Here is a 23,569-nt window from a genome sequence, read left to right as displayed (position 1 = left end):
ATTCAGGCTGACCTTAACGAAACTGCTTATCGGAATTTTGTACTAAACTTTTCTGAGTGGTGTGAAAATCATAAGCTGCTTTTAAATGGGAAAAATCCCCCAAAGAACTTGTTCACTTTAGAAAAAAGAAACTGCCCCTGCAACCATTCGAAATTAAAAATGAAAACGTCGAGCAAGTGTCAGATTATAACTATTTGGCTGTTACAATATACAAACTCGACTGGCATATCCACACTTTAGTCCTGCACAAAAGAGTGAACAAAAGACTATTTTTCTAAGGAAGCTCATTAAAAAAAAAAGTTGATACATCATTGATGTTCATATTCTATCATTCAAAAATAGAAAGTATGATCAATTTCTGTGTAACAGAATGGGCCGGGAACACATGACAAGAAAAAGGAAAACTGAATGATTAATACGGAAAGCATGCAAAATTTCAACATCTACATTTCCCTACTTCGGTGAATTATACATTATAGCTTGCACTAGAAAAACTTATTCCATCTTTTCGACAATAGTTGTTCCCTCAAATAAAAATATCAGAAGTAAACGATCTAGGCTTCCGATCTGTACAAAGAAAGATACAGAAGGTCCTTCTTACCATAATCCAAATTTCTTCCATCTTAATCATCTTGTTATAAGTACTCATATAACCTTAGAGCATGCATCAGAAAATACCATGGAGTTACAATCAGAATATTGAGTATGTATCTATATTCATTATTATTGTATATATTACTGTTCATTTTTATTATGCATGTGACTGAGCCTGTTTGTGAGTGCAAGCATACTGCGTGGGTGTGCTTGTATATGTGTGTGTGTGTGTGTGTGTGTGTGTGTGTGTGTGTGTGTGTGTGTGTGTGTGTGTGTATATGTGTGTGTGTACGTGGTGAAACACCAAACCAATGTGCCAGGATCTTGACCATAAAGATGAACCTTATCTTACATTACAAACCAGCAGTTTGAATTAGTATAAAGAAGTGGTAAAAGAGTAACAAAAATAATGACACAATAACCATCATTTAGTGCCGGGAAGAAGCAAGACAGAAACAACAAAAGGAAAAAAGAAGTAGGACCTACCAGTGGCGCCATGCCCTCCCAACTAAAAATAAAACCCCAGAAAAGAAAGCAAAATATAAAGTAGAGAGAAAAGAAAGCAAACTGTAAATACCTGTCTTCATCATAGTCATTTCCAAACAGTATGTTGTTCTTCACAGAGTCATTCGTGATCCAGGCTTGTTGTGACACATAAGCCACAGACCCTGTCATGGCAATAGTGCCCGAAGAAACATCCATCTAGGAAAAGAGGTTGAGAAGAAATAACTTTAGTATTTTATAATTCTGATCAACCTGATTAATATCAAAATTAAATCTAAAAATGTATGGGCTTTCTTTTAATGCGAGTATTTTTTTATGCCCCCATCAACACAATTTAGATCATTTGGGTGGTGGGTCCATGCTGAAAAGGATAACAACATCTGAGCAGAGACAGATACTTGATACAAAATTTTCTCCCCACCGGGGAATCAAACTCTGGTCTCCTGTGTGCAACAGTGAAGCGCAACGGCTACACTACAAACGCTAGTAAAAAAAAAATGGATGTAACTAAAGTTCTTTTTTTTTGTCCAGCCATATCTTGAAGATCTGTACCAGATTCACTAAGGATCACACACACGCTAAAAGTGCCAGACTGAAGATAAAAGTATAAGTCTTAGAAGATGGGAATCGACATGCAAATATATGGGTCTAATGCCCTATCAACACTCTAAGGTGAATGGACATGAAAATGCTCACTCTGTACAGAGAAATGATGAAGGATGACCCTCCGGTGGATCCCTCCAACTACCCATTAAGAGTGGAAGAAAATAGAAAACACCTAGATCAGAAGAGGAATCTAAAAAACAGGAAGTAATATGCGAAGCGTGCTGACAAAATTAGATACTCCTCGGATTCGAGCCCCATGGAAATAGATATGTCATGCTGACAGATGATGTGTTAAAAATCTATAGGTATGAAATAGTAAAAGTTTTTGTTATACTTAAAGAATAGGGCATCAATAGAAAATCTACAAAGTTGACCATAGTGTAAATTTTGGGCATATATCTCCATTTGTGGATTGCGAGAAGTTACTCATTTTGTCAGCTCACCACACATATTGAGTTGGTCTGCCCCTCAAAATTTCCACAAACTCAAAAATATCTAAAAGAGTAACTAAGACCATGAGGCAGGCTATCCACAAATACAGGAACCTCCATAAAAGAAGTACCAGAACCAAACTAATCATGGTCACTGCTAACCAAGGCTAAAAAACTATGAATGACTATTTTGAGTTTGTTTTATGATGCTTCTGACATAATTTTTGTTTAGTTTTAGTAAGCATTTTACACCACTTGCAACACAATTACATCATATAAGTGCTCAAGATTAGAGGTGTTAATACAGGACAAAAAAAAAAAAAAAGAGATCAGGATGACAGATGTTTGATAGGAAAGAAGGAGCAAACCACAAGAGAGCATCTGCCCACCCCACATACTCATAAATTAGAGGAAAGGAAGATGAAAAACCAAAGAGAAAAAAAGCAGAGATAATGCACTGAAGAAAATACCAACACATATATACACTTTACAGGTGTTCACGTCCATTCTACTGAATCAAGTCATTTCCTGCTGACATTAAGAAAGTGTGTTACTTCCTTTTCAACTCCTAGAGTGAAGGACAAAGTTCTGACTCTCCAATACTATAAAGACTGATCATTTAAGTGTGATAAGGCAGATTAAAAATGCATGAAAACAAAAAAAGTGAAAAAGCAGACCACATCATTAAAATAGTTGACCTATGACTTGAAAAGTATTTTTGAGTAAAGAGAAACTCACTGGCAGAATAACTTCGGTACATGGAAAGAGTACGAGAGACAGGACAAAAGATTTAGTCTTTGAAAATGTTTTACGGCAACAATTGCAAAACAATTAGGTCATACAAGTGCTGAAGATTAGGTGTTACAGAGAGAGAAACAAAAAAGGAGAGGTTTTTTTATTTTAGTAGAGGTTTTACAGCGCTCGCAACTGCATAAGGTCATATGAGCGCCAAGGGGTGGATGTCAACAAAGAAGTCCTTGCAGGGAATCAGACTTACTCTGCTCACCTCTCTAGCTTCCGCAGCACAAAGTCTGCTTCGATTATCAAGGCACCCCAGAAATAGCGGGTCACAACAGTGTAACAAACATACAAAAGAAGTAGAAGAAAATTACGATAGTAAGGACTAGAAAAGAAAACTCAGCAGTTCCCTGTTGTAGTTCAGGCACAGTTATGTGCATGACATAGATCAGCCCATTTACAATTCTACTGTGCACTAGAACGAGAAATGTCCCCCCTTTGGCAATGGCCTAAAGACACTTCAGTCAGTGGCACCGCCCCGGGGGTATGATAAGGATGATAGATGAAACGGATGATAGATAATTGGTAGGAAAGAAGGAGCAAACCGCAAAAGAGCACCCGCCAACTACCCACGGAGCAAAAGAATCAAAATCTTTTTAAAGGAAGAAGTAAAAACTGACCCGTCCAAGGAGAGCTGTTATGAGAGAACTCTTGCCACATCCAACATGTCCACAGATGCCTAGCAGCTCTCCCTGAATAAAATAAAAAATTGTAAATATATTTGTTTCAGTAAAGATTTTTATGCAGCTTGCACAGGTCATAAATGCCAAAGATTTTATCTTTTGCACAAGTTTTACGGCACCTGCAATACAATAAGGTCATATGAGCGCCAGAAGATTGGAGGTGCTACAAGAGAGTAACAAACATAAAAAAGAAGAAGGGGAGATAAAGACGATAAATGTTTGATAGGAAAGAAGAAGCAAATCACATCAGAACACCCACCAATGACCCATGCCAAAGATTAGAAGTGTTACAGGAGAGTAACAAACAAAAAAAAACAAAAAAAGGAGAGATAAGGATGGAAGATATTTGATAAGAAAGGAGTAAACCATACCACAGAACTTGTCAACCAACCTTGATTATAAATAAACAGCACAAATGACATGATCATAAAAAACAGGAAATGACAAACAAAACAAAACATGAATGAATGACATGATCATAATAACAGGGAAAGACAAGTTCAAAGAGTCATCACCATGGATCAGTCAACGAAAGAGAAGGTTAGGAATTTTCTGCAAAAATAAATCTTACCAAAAAAGGGTAGGGTTTTTAGTTTCCCCAATGACATAATTTAGATAAATTTATTAGGAAGGCTTTGATCCCATCTGTTAATGTTAACCCCGGCTTTGAGGGATACAACATCCCAGCAGAAAGACCAAGAAGCCAAGATACTCAAAGTCTTCCCACTTCGAAAATTGTACTTTAGTCTCCAGCGTGTGATGGTGAAATGCCTAACCACACCACTGATACTGGGGGATTTTCAGCATCCGCATAAAGTGTAGAAGGGAAAAAAAAGGACAACGTGCTAACCACTAGCTGTCTTGTAGTAACTTGGGTTTTCAATTTTCAGTATTATTATTGATGAGATGTAGTAGACCCCTGTCTGATGCACGAGCTTTTTTTTGGTTTTGGTAAGAATTTTATGACATTTGCAACAATTAGATAATATAAGTGCCGAAGGTAAGGTGTTACAAGAGAGTTAAAAACACAAAAAAGGAGAGATAAGGAGATCGATGTTTGATAGCAAAAAAAAGGAGCAAACCACACCAGAGACCCTGCCAACCACCCACTGCAGTAGCTTTATTGATCCATAAAGGGAGTTGGGAATGTTCTACGGTATAAGAAGACAGTAATTGTTTTTGGAATGATTGACTGAGTGGGAGTTTTACAGCACTTTCGACACAGTTTTGTACTAGGAAAACAGTACTGATATGCAATCGCCTACAGATTTCTTCAGTCAAATTCCTTCTTAGACAAGACTTCAAATTATATTTTTTAGTTTTAGTAAGTGTTTTATGGCACTTGCAACACAATAAGGTCATATAAGTGCCGAAGATTAGAGGTGTTCCAAGAGAGTAACAAACACAAAAAAGAAGGAGGAGAGATAAGGACAATAGATGTTTGAGAGGAAAGAAGAAGTAAATTATACAGCTATCAGTCAAGAAGCATTTAAAATTGATATCCTCGCAATTTTTAGTTTGTGACTACAGTCGTTTTTCCGCTGTAGTTTTCATTTGCAAATAAGTTTTCAAAATAAAAAGTAACCATGTACTAGTCTCTGTTCTGTGCCTACTTGTTCCTATTAAAAAACAAATGAAAACAAAATGAAAATACTTACTTGAAACATAACAGCTCTAGGCTTATAAGAGGTCTGTATGTCTCTATCATACTAGGATCAAAACTGAATCATAATCATACTACTTTTCAACTAAAAATAGATGCACACATCAGGAACTAGACTGTCAAATAATAAATAACATTTATGCTGCACATTTCCATTTTCTAAAAAAATAATGAGCATTACATTCAAAGGGATATCGCACTTTAAATTTACTTGACAGGTGTATACTTTGAACATATATATCTATATGTATCAAGTATACGAATACAAAATTTCTATGAGAAAATTGTCATGCAAATTAGATTATTAATAGTACTGGGGAGTGTTGCCATACTTTCTTCAAAGTGAATGTGATGTTGCGCAGGACAGGGGCTGTGTAGATTTGACCACCGCTCTCCTTGTTAAGGTCATCTGTCATGGCCAGCTCTTCTTCTGTTGCAGCTTTCTTCTTGTTCTTCTGCTTCTTTTTTGGTTCTATCAAAGAAAAGAAAAAAATGGGGTTACAATTATGAGTAAACACAAAACAAAATGTACAGAAATGTACAGACATTTTATTTGCTTGAGTAAAGAGAAGCTCATCGACACAGTAACGGTTATTTAGTGCTCGGAAGAAGCAAGGCAGACAGACAAACACCAGAAGGGAAAGAAAAGAAGTGGCACCTACCAGTGGCATCCTCCAACTACCCACACAGACTTTATTCTTGATGACAATTGATTAACATATGGTTGTATGATATGATTCAAGTATAATGCTCCTTTCAATGCTAAAATATTTAGGAGGTGGGCCCTCCAGATTTATAATTCACCTAAAAAAGGATTGACCCAAGAGGGCAGAAAGTCACGACAATTCCCCAAGCAGCTGAGGATAAAAATTCAGTTTTTAGTTTTAGTAAGAGTTTTATGACACTTGCAACACATTTAGGGCACATAAGTGATGAAGATTAGGTATCACTAGAAAATAACATTCAAGGAAAAAAGGAGGTAAGATATTGATGATAGAAGTCTGACCCAAACATTCTGACTCAAAATGACAGACGATTAAATGCCTTTTTTTGTGCATTAGTGAGCGTTTCATAGCATTTACAACATGACTAGGTAATACAAGTGCAGAAGATTAGGTGTTACAAAAGTAACAAAGAGCAAACCATACCAGAGCACCCGCCAACCACTGACAATTAAGTGCCTTCATTTTCATAAAGTGAAGCTCGACAATAAGTGTCAGTGCTGGGAACAAGCAAAACAGATAGACAAAATTAAACAACAAAGGGAAAAGAAAAGTAGAACCTATCTATGGTACCCTTCAATCCCATCCAACTTTACCTTTGATTGTATCTTGTGCTACCTCTCCAGTCTTTCTGACACTCCAGGTGCAGTTCGCATTCATAACTTCCAAAGCATTAGAATCATCCAGCAAGGGTTGGCTATTTTCAACAACTTCATCAAGCAACAGAATTTCCTAGGTGAACATAATATAAATAAAAAAATATTTTAATATTTTTTTCTCTTCAATAATGTGACGTATTACGTGAAGCAGAGCTGACACTTAAGTATTGGGATTATATACGAATACATATTAGGCCTATGCCTTTTATATTCCCCAAATATCCCTCTTCATAAATGAAATCGCTTGGTTTACAAAAATTCTAAAATTTCAGGATGAGGAAAAAATTACGACCTACTGTGAAAAATACAACAAAAACCTCCGCAGTAAGTGGTCCATGAAACCAAGTGACAAAATATTACAGATTCTGAGATGCATGTAAATTAACTTCTCTGCTATACTTTGTCCTTGACTATTTTACCGGTACCACAGGAATGAGACCTAAAAAAATTGTAAGGAAGTCAAAGGGATAAAACCAAAAAGCCATCTTTCTACTGACTTGAGATGCTATTGGCCAGCGGAACATAAAGTTTATTTTTTAAAATGAGAATCTGAATTGAAAGAAAAATTTCTCACTTTCATCCTTGCGACTGTCACTGTGACCTCAGATAGTGACTTGAGGGCAAAAGGTAGGGCAGTGAGAGCCCCCTGCATGGCATTCATCAAAGACACATATGTAAAGGCCTGAAAAAGACAAAATATTTCATCAAAAAATTTCCCCATTGTAAAATGTTCCGTTCTATAATAAAAGCTGGGACAGAAAAACGTAGTGCAATACAGTATATATGGTCTTTTTCAACACAGACCAATGTAAAGTTCATCTGTGATAGTAGGCCTATTTGCGCAGAGTTTGGAGTCATGAAAACTCGCAAAACCTTTTATCAAACACAGTAGTCCTGTAAGAAAAGCCACAAAGAAACAGCTAGAAAGAAACAGCTAGAAAGAAACAGCAAAAATCTTAAAAAAGGTACTTAAATGATGCTACTGCCAATAAGTTAGTCAGGAACGCCTCATACCGAGATTTGGTTTCCTAGGATCACGAGTTAAGGCTCATGGTAAGAATATCAAAGATTTTTACACCAGCCCAACAGGAAATTTGATTTTTTTCAATTCCTAAACCTATCAAAAGACGTGTATACTAATATACATATTTTTCCATTGGGAACTGACAAATGCGTTTGACTCATCTGTGATTCGGGTAAACAGATATAAAGAAAAATTAAAGAGATAATCGGGGGACGGCAAATTGTATAAATCATGTGTGATTTTCAGTTTTCCGTGTTTGTGATATCTGGGCCGGACTGTATCTTCAACAGTATAAAGGAAAGATTCCCACCTTGGAGGGTGTAAGATTGTTCCCGGTGGCCACATAAGCAATGAACGTCACGCAACTGGCAAAGATAGGAATCAGCATGGAAGATCCCATGGTCACACTCTGAAGGAATACACTTTTCCGAAGAATTTTCTCCTCACCAGCTCGAACATCTGAAACAAATTTGTTAAAGTCACTTGTAAGAAGTAATAATATCTTCACAAAATGAGGGCTGAGTTAAACAATTTGGAGGACAGATATTTATGTAAATATAATTTAATATTATGGCAGAAATTTTCTTTCTGACAAGATGAAAATTTGAATACTTTACAATACACAGGTCAAATCTTTTTTTGATAGACCTATTCCAATTATCTTTTAGGGATCACTTTTAAAATTTAAATAGAGCTTTTTAGATATTTATGTTGAATAGCTTTTTCTGTTTTTTTTTTAGTGTATTCAAATTCAACATTTATTCACTAGAATGTGTTGAAAAGGAAAGTAGTAAGTTAGGAAAAAGACAGACAAAGATTGCAGATATACGTTTTAACGGGGTGGTTGTGCATTATTCCAATGACTGGCAAATATTACGATTTGGATAAATACTTCTAAACAAGAACAAAATGATTTACAGCACTGTTAACTCAAAGAACAAAATGAGACATGGGACTAAAAATAAAATCTAGATATACTAACCTTTGATTTTTTGACCGAAACATTCTTCCCATGCATACATTTTGACAAATTTAATGCAGGTGAGCAGTTCATTTGTGAAACCCACCTGAGAAAAAAAAAGTTTTCCAGTTATCCAGTCGACCAAGAGCAAAATAACTTAGGAACCTCAAAATACTGTAAATTAGGGAGTAAAATGATACTTAAATCACTATTATCTATTTTCAAAAAGTAGCGAGCCTGATACTGGATGGATATAAGAAGATTACGGATAAAACAGGTAAAAAAAGTACTAAGTATGAGCCGTCTTAAGAAAAAATAATTAATAATAATTAGCATTTGTACAGCGCAAATTTCTGCTCAACAGTAAGTTCTTATATGCTTTATAATCCATAAGTACATGGCTTAATTTAAGAAAACAAAATTTTACACCAATACTGGTGCAATGTGGCATTAACACAAGTTAAAATTCAGAAATGTCATTTTTTAAAAACAATACGAAATGACAAGTGTCAGTTTGCATGAAAACATAACAAAGTAGGCCTACAATGATTAATTTTCTTAAGATAGTAACAACCTCCATTCTCATTATTCTAATAACAGCATGCTTTGGCCTACATAATGCTGATTAAGTTAAAAGCATACGACAAAAATTTATCTGACATTCTTTCTGAGCTTACCCTCTTGTCTGTGAGCTTTATACTGATCTCTCTATACTTCATGGCCAGTTTGGCACACGTTACCTGTAGCAACAAAAAAAAAAAAAGACATATTATGGTAACAGTAATTACAACACAAAGTCAAATAAGTGCAGAACATTAGGTGGTACAAGAGAGTAACATACACAAAAAAGGCGAGATATATGGATGATAGAGTGAGCATCCATCAACTATCCACAAGAGAACTGCATGTTTTGATGAAAATGATGATTTAGATTTGCATGTTTGTATGAGCAAAGAAAGGGACGTTAGAAATATAATAATAATGCTAATTTAGTGCTTGGGGAAAAAGAGACAGACAACAACAGGAAACAAAAGTAGGACTGCTCATAGTGGCAGCCTCGATAAGAAAGAAAGGAGCAAACCACATCAGAGCACCCACCAACTGTTAATATCTGCAATATTTTTCCTGAGTCTAATGTCACTTTCCCTCCCTCAGAGGTCTTACAAGTAAAAAGAAAAAAACAACAGCGGAGTAGGAAAAGGACCTGCCAAGTTCACATCACTGATCATAATCAGTGCATATTATTATAACGAAGTGTATACAGACCCGGTAACCGGGAACAAAGTCACGAAGTATACAGACCCGGTAAGGGAACTCTTTTGTGATTTTGGAAAGTTTCAACGCCCAGACCTGGTAGTGTGTGTGTGTGTGTGTGTGTGTGTGTGTGTGTGGGAGGGAGGGAGGGAGGGAGGGAGGGAGAGAGAGAGAGAGAGAGAGAGAGAGAGAGAGAGAGAGAGAGAAAGAGAGAGAGAGAGAGAGAAAGAGAGAGAGAGAGAGAAAGAAAGAGAGAGAGAGAGAGAGAGAGAGAGAGAGAGAGAGAGAGAGAGAGAGAGAGAGAATTTTCTTCCTACTCAAGAATTGAACTCAGGTCTTATGCAAGCAACAGTGAAGAGTGTAATCCCATTACAACATAGACACAAGACTCATAAAATGCGTCACAAAGGGAATACCAAAAGTATAGATCTGAAACGATTTTATACCACTGAATGATACCATAATTATAAGTAGTAGTAGTATAAGGTTTTACGGCGCTCGCAACTGCTAAGGTCATATGAGCGCGCGAAACACAAGTTGTTCGCCTCTGCGAAAGTTCACTTCACGACTGGTAACTAATTTACTTTAAAATGCTAAAAAGTTAAAATATTCAAATTCGGTGTAAATACATTTGTGATCTAAAACAACTTTTAAGTAACAATAAAAATTTTAAATAATATCAGATTCACTTTACAACTCGCCATAAAGGCCAATGGCCTTTATAAAATTTAAAATTCTGCTGGGAACAACGACGGAGAAAATATCCTGCAATTTCTTGCATTTATAATATTTCCTTCGGATCTCTCTAAAGTCTAGACATTCTGTTAAAATGTGTCTAATGGTAAAATCTGTGTCGCATCCGACACAGAACGGCTTCTCCTCTCCCTGTAGGAGGTATTTGTGAGTCAGGGCCGTGTGTCCGATGCGCAATCGAGTAAAAATGACTTCGTCTCTTCTGGAGAGATCCGAAGGATTTCGCTGTTCTAGTCTGGGTTTAATTTCATATAATTTATTATTTTTCTGGTTTTCCCAGTGGCTCTCCCACAGACTGGAGGTGTACTTTTTGACTTTATTTCTAAAGTCAGTCTGTGGGAGAGTGTTTGTCGTTGATCCCAGCAGAAGGGATGAGGCTTTCTTCGCCAGGTCGTCTACCTGCTCGTTTCCTCGGATGCCCACATGGCTTGGGATCCATGCGAACATGATGTTTTTTCCTGTTTCGGATAGTGTATACCATAATTATAAACAACAAATATATGAGGCGTGCTGACAAAATGAGCTACTCCTCACAAAGCATGTATGGAGATATCAGCCAAAAACAGACAGATGGTTCAAATTTGTAGACTTACAACTGAAGCCATTTTCTTCAAGTTCATCATTGCGCTACCTTAGAATTACAAAGTTCTATCTGACATTTTTGGCCGTTTTAAGTTACTAAGACCATGAGGTTAGAAACCAAATGTTCTATCTGCACTATCAAAAAGCGTAAGGTTATTTGGAGTCCTTATAAAGATATTCAGTTAACTGCTTTCGAAAAACCTTGACATGTGTAATGAAATTTTTTACGGCAAAATTCTCAAATTAGGTACTGAGCAGATAGAACATTATAATTTTTGGGTAGTGGTTTGATAATAGTAAACTGTAAAAACTCAACAATAAATTTGATATATCAATATCAATAGGGCTAAAATGCGAGTAGCAAACTTTTTTGTCAGCAGGACTCATATAAGGTTTTTACTCACAAGAAATGGGAAAAATCCAACAGTTAAGAACCATCCAACAAGAGCCCATGGTCCTAGCAGTATGACGCTGTATATACAGCTCAATATCAGAACAACGGGCACGCCAGTGGCAAAGGGCCCCATGATAATGGCATCCCAAATACGCTGACTGTCATTGCTGATGAAATTGACAAGCTGGGGACAGAAGAAAACTTTTATAGTGCTTCAGTTTTCATAACAGTTTCACGGCACTTGCAACACAATTAGGTCGTATAAGTGCCAAAGATTAGGTGTTAAAAGAGTAACAAACACAAAAAAAAGAAGAAATAAGGATAGAGGTTTGGTAGGATAGAGAGCAAATGACACCAGAGCACCTGCCACACCCACAAACTTATAAATACAGTCAATATTGTCCAAGATGGCCCACCTATAGTCGAGAAGAAGAGAAGAAAAGTGGTTGTCATTGAAGGGCGGACTTTTTTTTTTTTGGGTAAGTTTTACGGCGCTTGCAACTGCATAAGATCATATGAGCGCGCGGGACACACCTAATATTTTCAGTTGGTAGGAAATTTTGAATTTTGCCCGGGTGGCGGCTGAAGCGTACTCTTATCGATTTTAGACAACCAAGGGATCTTTAACGTGCGCAACTTGCACACGGGCCCTCCGAGATTTTTCGCCCTGGTCCGAGAAGGCTAGGTGTAGATCTTTCCTATCAGAAGATCAGGGGTGTGGCAGAAAGACAGCAGTAAAGAGGAGCCAAGGAGTAGCAATAGAAAGGCTGCAGAAAGAGTCAGGAGCCCAGAGGAGGGGGCAAAGGAGGTGAGGGGGTGGGGGCAGAAAGTGGAAATGAAAGCAGACAACAGAACATTTCTAGAGAGCAGGAAAGGAGGTGAAAGGAGACAATTTTAGAGAAGAAAATTTTTTGGTCGCTACCCGGATTCGAACCCAGGACCTTTGAATGAGAGGCCAACACCTTAACCTCTAGGCCACGAGAGCCCTCTGTGGACTTTTTGGACAGTGTCATAATTTTAAAAGAAAAAACACATGTGGGAAGTGGTTTGTACAGGAAATTGTCTAGGATCATTACAGCAGGCTCGATAAAAAATGTACAGATTACATTTATATGGCTAACATGAAGAATTGAACTCGGGTCTCCTGCATGTGACGCAGAAGCACCCAAGTATTACGCCACAGATGTTGGTAAAAGAACATTAAGCCTCTATTGTTGTACACTGTACCATAAACTGATTGTCAAAAATAACTTACATCACCGACAGTTTTATCCTGAAAGTTCTTCACACGCAGTACTTTCTTGTAAAGGAGGGCTAAGGACCCATACTTGATTCTTGCAGCTGTAGAGAAAAACAATTGAGTAGATGTTATTTTTTTCAGATGTAGTAAGTTTTATGGCACTTGCATCACAATAAGATCATATAAAAGAGCCAAAGATTGGGTGTTACAAGAGTAACAAATGAAAACGGAGGACAAATTAGGATGATAGATGTTTGAGAGGAAAAAAGGAGCAAACAACATTACAGCACTCGCCAACCACCCACATAGAAGTGTTACAGTGCTCAGCTCTATTGACTTAAAGGAGACATAGTCATGACCCATGACTACCCTCTAGACTTGAGTATAGTAGAGCTTGAAATGTGACCCAAGTAATATCTGCAGAAATGCTTAGTAATATGGATTACACTGGCTTCAATATTGCGACACAGCCGTTTTCAGGAATTGTATTTCAGTCTAGCCCTAGTTTATATTCACGTTTTTTGTTTTTGTTTCGATCTCTCACACGCAATAATTTTTTTTTGCCTGAGACAGGTGGTGAAAATGAATAAATGAACTTTTAGTGACCTATTGATACAATTTAGATAAGTTGTACGGCCTATGAGAGCCAACCTAAGCTGAGTTGAACATTGTGAAATAAATATTGGCCCCACCCAAGGCAGAGAGACCCAAAGCTCTTAGTTAAGTTTAGTTTTTGTAAGGTTTTACGGCGCTCGCAGTCGCATAAGGTCACATGAATGCCAAGGGGTGGATGTTAACAGAGAAGTCCAAACGGGGAATCAGGCTTACTTTGCTCACCTCAATAGCTTCAACAGCACAAAGTCCGCTTCGACTATCAAGGCACCCCGAAAATAGCAGTTCGCAAGAGAGTAACAAACATACAAGAGAAGTAGAGGGAAAATGACAATAGCAAGGATGAGGAAAGAAAAAGCAGCAGTTCCCCCTTCGTTATTCCGGCACGCTAAGAGTATGAGCATGACTGATAAGTCATCCCCTTTACAATTCTACTGTGCATATGAACATGTTAATATCCCCCCTTTAGGAATGTCCGAAAGAGACTTCAGTCAGTGGCACTGCCCTGGGGGGGTCCAAAGCTCTTTTAGTTTTAGAAAGCGTTTTATGGCACTTGCAACACAATAAGGTCATATAAGTGCTGAAGATTAGAGGTGTTACTAGAGAGTAACAAACACAACATAGAAGGAGGGGAGATAAGGACGACAGATGTTTGATAGGATAGGAAAGAAAAAGCAAACAACACCAGAGCACCTGCCAACCGCCCACTCCCAAAGCTCTAGACATTGAGATGTCCATTAATATTTACAGATGAACAGGAAGAAGTAAAAATAGGGCATGGAAACTTGTAAAATAAACCTCCCCACTTGGGAATCCAAACTGCATCTTTTTGGGAGCAAATCAATAACAGACAATCTTGGTGTCAGTGGCTTTGGTGTTTCACATGTCTGTAAGAGTTTTACGTCACTTGCAACACAATAAGATCATATTGGTGCCAAAGATAAGATGTTACAAAAGAGAAAGAAACAAAAAGGAGGAGAAATAAGGTTGACAGATGTTCGACAGGTAAAGAGCAATTCACACCTGAGCACCTGCCAACCACCAACAGGAAAATAGCAAAAAACAAACAGAAATAAACTACAGAAGGAAAGAAAATAAATTGGGACCTACCAAAGGTGCTCTCTAATTACTATTATTTTCCTTACCTGCTTCGAAGTTGACCATCCAGATAAACCCAGAGACCAGACCATTCAACAAGATGATGAGAGCCAGTGCAATGACGTAGCCAATACCTGAGCTCACCGAGACATCCCCGTCTGAGAGATAGTCCAGGAAGTAGCGGATGGCAAAAATCTGAGGGATAATTTTTAAAAAATATTTAGAACGTCAGTATTATTTTGCCCCATTCAAAGCAATTTAAATCATTTAGGAGGTGGGATTTTGATCCCTTGTTTTGTTTAAGTAAAGCATATCGACACAATAATGCTCATTTAGTGCTGGGGAAAACCAAGAGAGACAGAACCACATGGAAAGTAAAGGAGGACCGTCCAGTCACGCTCTTCAACCACACGTGCTTCCGACCCTGTCTGTCAGGGCCATTCCTGGCTGAGAGGGATACAACATCTCAGTAGAATGACAAAGATACCCGATAATAATTTATTCCCATTTGGGAATTGAACTCGGGTCTCCTATGTGCCACAGAAGCACATAATTGCTGCATCACAGATGCTGGTGGGGGAAGTCAGTTGTCAGTTGGTCATTCATCCACACACACAGAAACAGACTTAACATTCACAAGCACACACACACACTCACACACGCACGCACACATGCATGCAAGCAAAAACATGCACACACACCAAACACACACACACGCAAGAAAAAGTGGGAGTGGCTGAGAGTCAACATGAGTAGATCCAACTTACGGGTATGGCCAGCACGAGAAGAGACTGCATGACCATGCCAATAAGGCCAATGAAAATCCTCGTTCTGAAGGCTCTGAACATCACTCGGCCAAAAGACGCCTCCTCTGTACCATGCACTGTTATTTCCTCAAGCCAGAATTTACCCATCCTGTGGAAATTTACAAAGTTCTATTAAGTATAAAACACACATATAATATTAAATATGATATACGTATATTGTACATCACACCCCCCCACCCCCCCCCCCCACACACACACATCTTAGCTACCTTCCTGCCAACTCTCCCCTCTTTTCTCCTCACTACTTCCCTCTCTCCCCTCCCCTCCCCCCCCCCTTTTTCTCCCCCCCCCTCCTTCCCTCTCCCCTTTCTCCCCCCTCCCTCTCCCCCCCTTTCTCCCCCCCTTCCCCTGTTCTTGTCCTTCCCACTCCAGTGCCAGAGATTAGAAGCGTTACAAGAGAGCAACAAAGACAAATAGAAGGAGGGGAGAAAAGGACTTAAATTTTTGGTAGGAAAGAAGGAGCAAACCACACCAGAGCACGCGCCAACCACCCACACATACAGAAACTACAGAGGGATAAAAGAAAAACAGAACCTACCAGTGGAGCCCTCAAACTACCTTTACGAAAGAAGGAGAGATAAGGACCCGATAGATGTTTGACATGAAAGAAGGAGAAAACCACACCAGAGCATCCGCTCATCACCCACGACATTTCAGCGGGAGCAGGGAGTGCATGTTATTATGTAACCATATATTATCTGTTGCATGCGAGCAGGAATTTATTTCACCACGCCCATGTTTATGTTTAATCCCAATCAAAAATTAAAAATACATTTTAACAAATTCAAACAAGCCAACACGCGTGCCTGCAAAAATGCACAGTCTATTACGCAACAGAAAGTACTAACAAAACACCCACTCAAAAAACAAAATGTAGGTATTTTTTTACGAACCCATCAACACAAGTAACATTTAGGAAGCGGGCTTCCGCATTGCCTGCCAGGACGAACCAGGGCTGAGGGATACAACGTCCCATGAGTAGGAAGACCGAGACGCTCGACAAAGATTCTTCCCACACGGGAATAGAAGTCAATTTACGTCTTTTGCACGCGATCGGAGAGTGCCTGACCGCTATAATAAAGGTGCTGGTATTAAAGCCATCTAGACATTAGAAACAATAAATGATTATATTTTTGGCAACCAACAGCTTTCGTTTAAAATAGAAAAAAAGCCACCTAGGCCATTTTTTTTAGTGAACAGCGGAATGTGCGTTGATTAAAAAGAAGAAAATGGACAAGATAATGGCCATTTAGCCCTGAGAAGAAATATTTTATGTGTAGCTTAGCTTCAGTAAGCGTTTTATGGCATTGGCAACACAATAAGGTCATATAAGTGCCGAAGATAAGATGTTACAACAGAGTAACAAACAAAAAAGAAGAGAATTGTAGTAAGAGTTTTACGACATTTGCAACACAATATGGTCATACGTCCTGAAGATTAGAGCAGGTATCACAAGAGAGTAACGAACACAAAAAGAAGGTGGAGCGATCAGAAGAGATACGTTTAATAGGAAAGAAGTAAACCACATCAGAGCACCCGCCAACCACTCGCAAAGGAGAGAAGGAGGGTAGGTGTTTGATAGGAAAGAAGAAGCAAACAACACCAGAGCACCCGCTAACTATCTACCACACGACTCGGAAAAATAAGGGGGGGGTTCTATCCTATCACGGCATCATCTTTATCATCCCAGGAAAAACAACAACATGTTTTTATAAGCATTTTAAGACACTTACAACACAATTAGGTCGTATTAGTGCCTAAGATTTGGTCTTACAAGAGAGTACCAAACACAAAAAATAAAGGATAGCTTGTTTATTTGTTTGAGTAGGTGTTTTACCGCACCACTGACTCAGTTTTGGTAAAGGAGGAGAGCATAAGGACGATCAATGTTCGATAGGGAAGGAGTAAACGACACCAAATCATCCGCCAACCACCGACCAGAAAAAATACATTATGACTGTAAAAAAATATTTGCACAACTCATTTGCACTACAAAGAAATTTTCCCCTTGTTCAGTCAGACATAGAGCTATATATCTAAATTCAGATGCGAGGCATCGTGGTGAAATCAGGCGTTCGTCAAAGTGAGGAAGTCGACAAAATCGGCATTTTCAGTGGGTTTGGCTCTTTAAATCGATTTTTTTATCATTGGCAAGACACCTTTGGCCTTCTGTCCATTTAAAAAACTGTGTTGATTTCACACACACATACACACAAATATACACACACACAATTGTAAATTTTCAGTTTCCAAGGACTCCGAAACTGAAAAATTATACTTTGACGGTCATTTTTGGGCTAATTTTACCTCTGAAACAAGGCGACCCTCACCTCCTTCAATCGCAAAATATCCCGGACTTCTATTCTCGATAGATAGGTAGGTTTTAAAAAAATTGAAAACGAGACAAAATGGACAAACGTTAAGCTATTACCAATAACTCTACGAGCTCAAAAATTAACGAGCACCTGGTTCTACCGCGTCGTGACAACTATATATTACGCAGATGCACCAATTGCCATCTAATTATGGAGAAGCAGACCAGAACACTGCCACAGCAAATCATTAGCAAGATTGAGTACATTGGCATATCTACACGATAACGGTCATTTGGTGCAGGGGAAAAAAACCAAGGCAGGTATGTCAGTGTTTTAGCGCACGTAAAATGGCAATGAGACAGTGAGAGACAGACAGACAGAGAGAGAAAGAGAGAGAAAGAGAGAGAGAGAGAGAGAGAGAGAGAGAGAGAGAGAGAGAGAGAGAATGTAATAGTGTAAATATAGTGCGTGTACAATGTGTGTCTGTAAGTGTGCATGGGTGTGTATGTCTGAGTTTGGATCTACTTCAAGCACGCATGATCAAGCGAATGTGGAAACAAAATTGTTAATTGCCACAGAAGTAAACCACGTGTTACATCTCTTATTGTATCTTCTTTTTCTTCTTCCTCTTCCTCTTCCTCTTCCTCTTCCTCTTCCTCTTCTTCTTCTTCTTCTTCTTCTTCTTCTTCTTCTTCTTCTTCTGACAGGCAGACCGAAACAACAGAAGGAAAGGAAAGTAAGACCTACCACTACCTATGAAGAGAAGCACATCGACGAGATGACAGTAATTTAGAGCGGGGAAGAAGAAGCAAGACCAACAGACAAACGAAATTTAAAAAAACCCAACAGAAGCCAACAGCATAAACAGCACCAGCAATAGCAACAACAAAAGAGCTGAGAGGGAGGGATATACGACATCCCGGCACAAAGACCGAGATACTCAATACAAATTCCCCCCCCCCCCCAACACGGGAGTCGAACTCGGGTCTCCTGCATAGTTTTAATAAGAGTTTTACGGAAAACATAATAAGGTCATAAGTGCCGAAAATTAGAGGTGTTACAAGAGTAACAAACACAACAAAGAAGGGGAGACCAGGACGATAGATGTTTAATAGGAAAGAAGGAACCACACCAGAGCACTCGCCAGCCACCCATTTGCGTGCAACGACGGTGCGCCACCACAAACGTCGGTTTGTGTGTGCGTGCGTGCGTGCGTGCGCATGCCTGTTAATGCGTGTGTATGAGTGTGTATATATATGTGTTTGTGAGTGATTGTGTATGAACGTGTGTGTACGTGTATGTGTGTATGTGTGTATGTGTGTATGTGTGTGTGTGTATCTGTGTGCGTGTGTGTGTATGTGTGTATGTGTTAACTATGTGTGTATGTGTGTACGTGTGTATGTGTGTGTACGTGTGTACGTGTGTATGTGTGTACGCGTGTACACGTGTACGTGTGCATGTGTGTTAACTATGTGTGTGTATGTGTGTATTTTTTTAGTTTTAGTGTTTTACGGAATTTACAACACAATAAGGTCATATTATAAGTGCCGGAGATTAGGTGTCACAGGAGAGTAACAAACAAAAAAGGAGGAGAGCAAATTCGGACGATAGATGTTTGATAGGACAGAAGAAGCAAACCACACCAGAGCACCCTCTAACCACCCACTGTGTGTATGTGTGTATGCATATGTATGTATGTGTGTAAGTATGTGCGTGTGTATACATGTATGTATGCGCGTACGCGTGTGTGTATGTGTGTGTGTGTGTGTGCGTGTGTGTATACGTGTGGGCGTCAGTGCGTATGGGTGTATGTGTGTGTATATGTATGTGCATGTGCATGTGCATGTCCATGTGCATGTGTTATGTGATATGTGTTGTGTGTAGGTGTGATGTGTGCGCCCGTGTGTGCACGTGTAAGTGTGGAAAAGGAGGGGGGGGGGGATGCACCCACACGTATCACGTTACAGAGCGGTAGACCATGACATTGTCTCACAACATACATTAATAAAATTAGCGTAGTCCGTATCAATGAATCGTAAACGTAGAACCTAATACTTTTTCAGTTTGATTTCGCAGAAATTAGAAGTAAACGTTCAGCAAAACAGTTTTAGTAAGAGTTTTGCGGCACTTGCAACACAATAGGTAATATATAGGAAAACACTTGTTCTTGTTTTTGAATAAAGAGAAACACTGATTGAAGGAAAAAAAAGACAGGAAAGAAAAACGTCGACATAATGACGTTCATTCAATGCAGGGGGAAAAAACATACAGAAACAACAGGAACAAAGTAAGACTTAGCAACACCCTTCTGCCACCCGCCCGCTAAATTAATTTTTCCTTAAATAGAAAGGCTTGGACCAAATACGTGAAGTATAAAAGATTGTACACTTTCATAACAGTAATTTTCGGAACCCCCACCCAACATATTCTCGAAATGAGAGCATTTTTGACATGTCGACCAATGAAGACTCGCTAACAACGGAGTCACCAGAAAATGGAGACGAAAGCAGACGACAGAACATTGCTAGAGATCAGAAAAGGAGGTGAAAGCAGACACTTTTAGAGAAGAATTTTTTTTCCGTCGCTATCCGGCTTCGAACACGGGACCTTTGAATGTGAGGGCGAACACCGTAACATCTAGGACACGAGAACCTTTGTAAAATCTAATTAAAAATTCCGGAGAAAGGCTGTTACAAAGTTCCCATTTTCGTCTTTGTCTCTCTTGACCTATCAATACAATTTAATTAACTTGCTCCCCTCCACTTTGTCCATCAATACCGTACTATTGGGCTCCAAAAGTGGTCGATGCCACAGATTGGTGGCACATTTATTAAAGTAAACAAAGGAGGCCGCGTCGACTGTCTATACTACAGGAACTGTATATCATGATGCTGTGGATTCTGGAGTTCGAGCTCAGATCGGTCCGACGTTGTGTCCTCGGGAAAGCACTTTACATGAATTTTCCCATTTCGCTCGGCCCTATCGAAGACGGACATTACATTCGGGGGGGGGGGGGGGGGGGGGGCACCTCTTAAACAACCATACAGTGTTGCAAAGGGCGTTAAGCCTATACAATTTCAATTTTAAAAAACGGTTGTACTCGTATTTGGAAACATGACCGGTTCATAGTATAAAGGACCCTGTGAAAGAACGTCAGTTGACCATAATAATTGTTTCTGTAGCTCCTGTCTCCTCTCTCCTCCCACGCTGTCTTGTATTGAAAATAAGCCTATTAAAATTTTCTGTAACTTACGTGTGCAGTTAGCGTATAGGAACGCCGCGCATTGCGAAATGCCGACATGATGAAAAGATATATACCGAAAGACTATCCGACACCGACATTATCATCAGGGTGACCTCAGCGTCGAAACATGCAAATCCAAGCATTAATTTATGTATAGACGTGCACGTCAACACAACAAGCGACACTTAGTGCAGCAAAATAGCAGGACAAAGAAACAATAAAGGGAAATGAAATAAGTTGGACCTAATTAACCGTGGTGCCCCCAAAGACCCGGCAGCAGCTCCGAATTACAAGCGCATACCAAACCAACAAATCCACGATATGTCATGCTGGTTTTGTTTGAGTAGACAGAAGAACATCGACACAATAACGGCCTTTTAGTGCTGGGAAAAAGACAGAGGGAAAGTAAAAAAGTAGGACCTATCAGTGGCGCTCTCCAGCCACCCGCAATGATAAATGGGTAGATGTAGATTTCGATCTCCTCCCCCCCCTTCCTCAAACATTTTGAAAATAAAAGCATTTCTCGCATGACTTCATGGCGAGCAAACAAAAGTGAAGAATCTGAATGTGAACAGTTGGTCGAATAAGTTATTTTCACAAAGTAACTATTCAAACCGTTGTTTGAATCACTAGTTTGTGACTTTAGGGAAGACAAATATGCACACAAGTCTTACAAGTACAACAAGGTACCAACTAAACGAATAGAATGTAGTTTTAATTAAAAAACGAAGAACTTTATTTGGACTAGTGGGGTGGGAGTTACTTTTTCTAACTAATAGAAAAAAGGTTATACGAGGAAGAATAGGACTGAGTATAGGCGTTAACTTTCAGCAAAAACATAGCTAGACGAGAAATAAATACTGACACTCTCGACTACAGATTATATAGCATGCGTATATTCAAGACAGTGATCGCCTGTGGAAAGAAGCAATAACAAGAACAATATCAAATCAAGATGCTATAGTAACTAAAACACGTTGTAGGCCTAGTAATTGGTAGGCCTAGTAATTGGTAGGCCTAGTAATTGGTAGGGTACCCTTGCCTTGAACTAAGTAAGACTGACTCTGCTTTCAGTTAACACAAGGAAAATTACCATGCACTCTGCAATGTTTCTGGGCTGTGACACACACACAGTAGATTCCAACAGTAGAATGGCGTGATAGACTAGATTTTTTAATAACAGTACTTGCACAGGTCAGGATTCACTGTATTGTTAATTTGTCTGGAGGTCACTGGGTTTAACGTTCAAGGTACATGCTGGGATTACAGTTCAAAGTTCACACTGGGATTACAATTCAAAGTACACAATGGGTTTACAATTCCCAGTACAAAGGTCTGTGGTCTTCACAGGAGGACAACAAACGAAACTGGTGCCGAGGAGGCACAGCCTGGAGCAAGACATTGCCCAGGAAACGGGTGCCGAGTTGGCACAGACAGGAGCAAGACATTGCCCAGCTTAAAACAAGCGACGCGGGTGCCCAGTAGGCACAGACTAGAGCAAGACATTGCCCAGGAAACGGGTGCCGAGTTGGCACAGACAGGAGCAAGACATTGCTCAGCTTAAAACAAGCGACGCGGGTGCCCAGTAGGCACAGACTAGAGCAAGACATTGCCCAGGAAACGGGTGCCGAGTTGGCACAGACAGGAGCAAGACATTGCTCAGCTTAAAACAAGCGACGCGGGTGCCCAGTAGGCACAGACTAGAGCAAGACATTGCCCAGGAAACGGGTGCCGAGTTGGCACAGACAGGAGCAAGACATTGCTCAGCTTAAAACAAGCGACACGGGTGCCCAGTAGGCACAGACTAGAGCAAGACATTGCTCAGTCTAACACTTCGCACAAGCAAAACGGGTGCCAAGCAGGCACAGACAAGAGCAAGACATTGCTCAGTCTAACACGGGTCCTACACTAAGGACTGGAGTATAAGGAACACGACTGGTCCCCGAGTGGATCAAACCAAGACTCGCGAGGTTTTTAGTGCTCATAGTAGTTATAGTTGAGACAAACATTCCCACTATGCCAGGAGTCACGGTTTCTCACGTTAGCGTGGGACATGGCGTAAGATGATTATCCCCCCGTCCGTTCCTTCCCCAAAAGCAATAAGCACATCGGTGCCACAATACCATGAGTATCACATGTATACCATTTTGCAACAGTTATGAATAGGAGGGTTCAATTTTACTTTTACCCCTTGTTTTAGTTTTAGTTTAGTATGGGGTTTTACGGACCTCGCAATAGCATAAGGTCATATGAGCGCGCGAAACACAAGTTAGTTTTTTATTCGCAGTTCACTGCACGGCTGGGAACGGGTCATTTGATCTTAAAACGTTAAAATATTTAAAATTTGGTGTAGATATATAATTTCAATCTAAAACAACTTTCATAAAAATTTTTAATAATTCAATTTTGTTCTTCACAACAATTTTCCATAAAGGCCAATGGCCTTCATAAAATCCAAAATTCTGTTGGGACCAACGACGGAAAAAATGTCTTGCAATTTTTCGCATTTAAAGTATTTCCTTCGGATCTCTTCAAAGTTTAGACATTCGGTTAAAATGTGTCTAATGGTAAAATCTGTGTTGCATCCGACACAGAACGGCTTCTC

The 23,569-nt window shown here is 39.4% G+C and overlaps 1 protein-coding gene across 3 annotated transcripts in view; it reads right to left on the bottom strand.

The window, feature by feature from the left end:
- The window catches only part of LOC101855875 (multidrug resistance-associated protein 5), an 80,154-nt gene that overhangs the window by 24,966 nt on the left and 31,619 nt on the right, over positions 1–23,569 (bottom strand). For all 3 annotated transcript variants that reach the window (XM_005100641.3, XM_035970333.1, XM_013083790.2), the window contains exons 5-16: positions 15,346–15,493; positions 14,626–14,773; positions 12,884–12,969; positions 11,639–11,812; positions 9,323–9,385; positions 8,667–8,751; positions 7,995–8,143; positions 7,235–7,342; positions 6,598–6,733; positions 5,612–5,751; positions 3,554–3,625; positions 1,172–1,296 (exon numbers count right to left, since the gene is read on the bottom strand). In XM_005100641.3, coding sequence (XP_005100698.1) covers positions 1,172–1,296; positions 3,554–3,625; positions 5,612–5,751; positions 6,598–6,733; positions 7,235–7,342; positions 7,995–8,143; positions 8,667–8,751; positions 9,323–9,385; positions 11,639–11,812; positions 12,884–12,969; positions 14,626–14,773; positions 15,346–15,493 — 1,434 coding nt within the window. The remainder of the gene's footprint in view (positions 1–1,171; positions 1,297–3,553; positions 3,626–5,611; positions 5,752–6,597; positions 6,734–7,234; positions 7,343–7,994; positions 8,144–8,666; positions 8,752–9,322; positions 9,386–11,638; positions 11,813–12,883; positions 12,970–14,625; positions 14,774–15,345; positions 15,494–23,569) is intronic.

The sequence above is a fragment of the Aplysia californica genome, unplaced genomic scaffold (assembly GCF_000002075.1).
Source record: "Aplysia californica isolate F4 #8 unplaced genomic scaffold, AplCal3.0 scaffold00254, whole genome shotgun sequence".
Classification (NCBI taxonomy): Eukaryota; Metazoa; Mollusca; class Gastropoda; order Aplysiida; family Aplysiidae; genus Aplysia; species Aplysia californica.
Note: the sequence above shows the minus strand (reverse complement) of the source record. Positions and strands in the feature narration are given on the sequence as shown.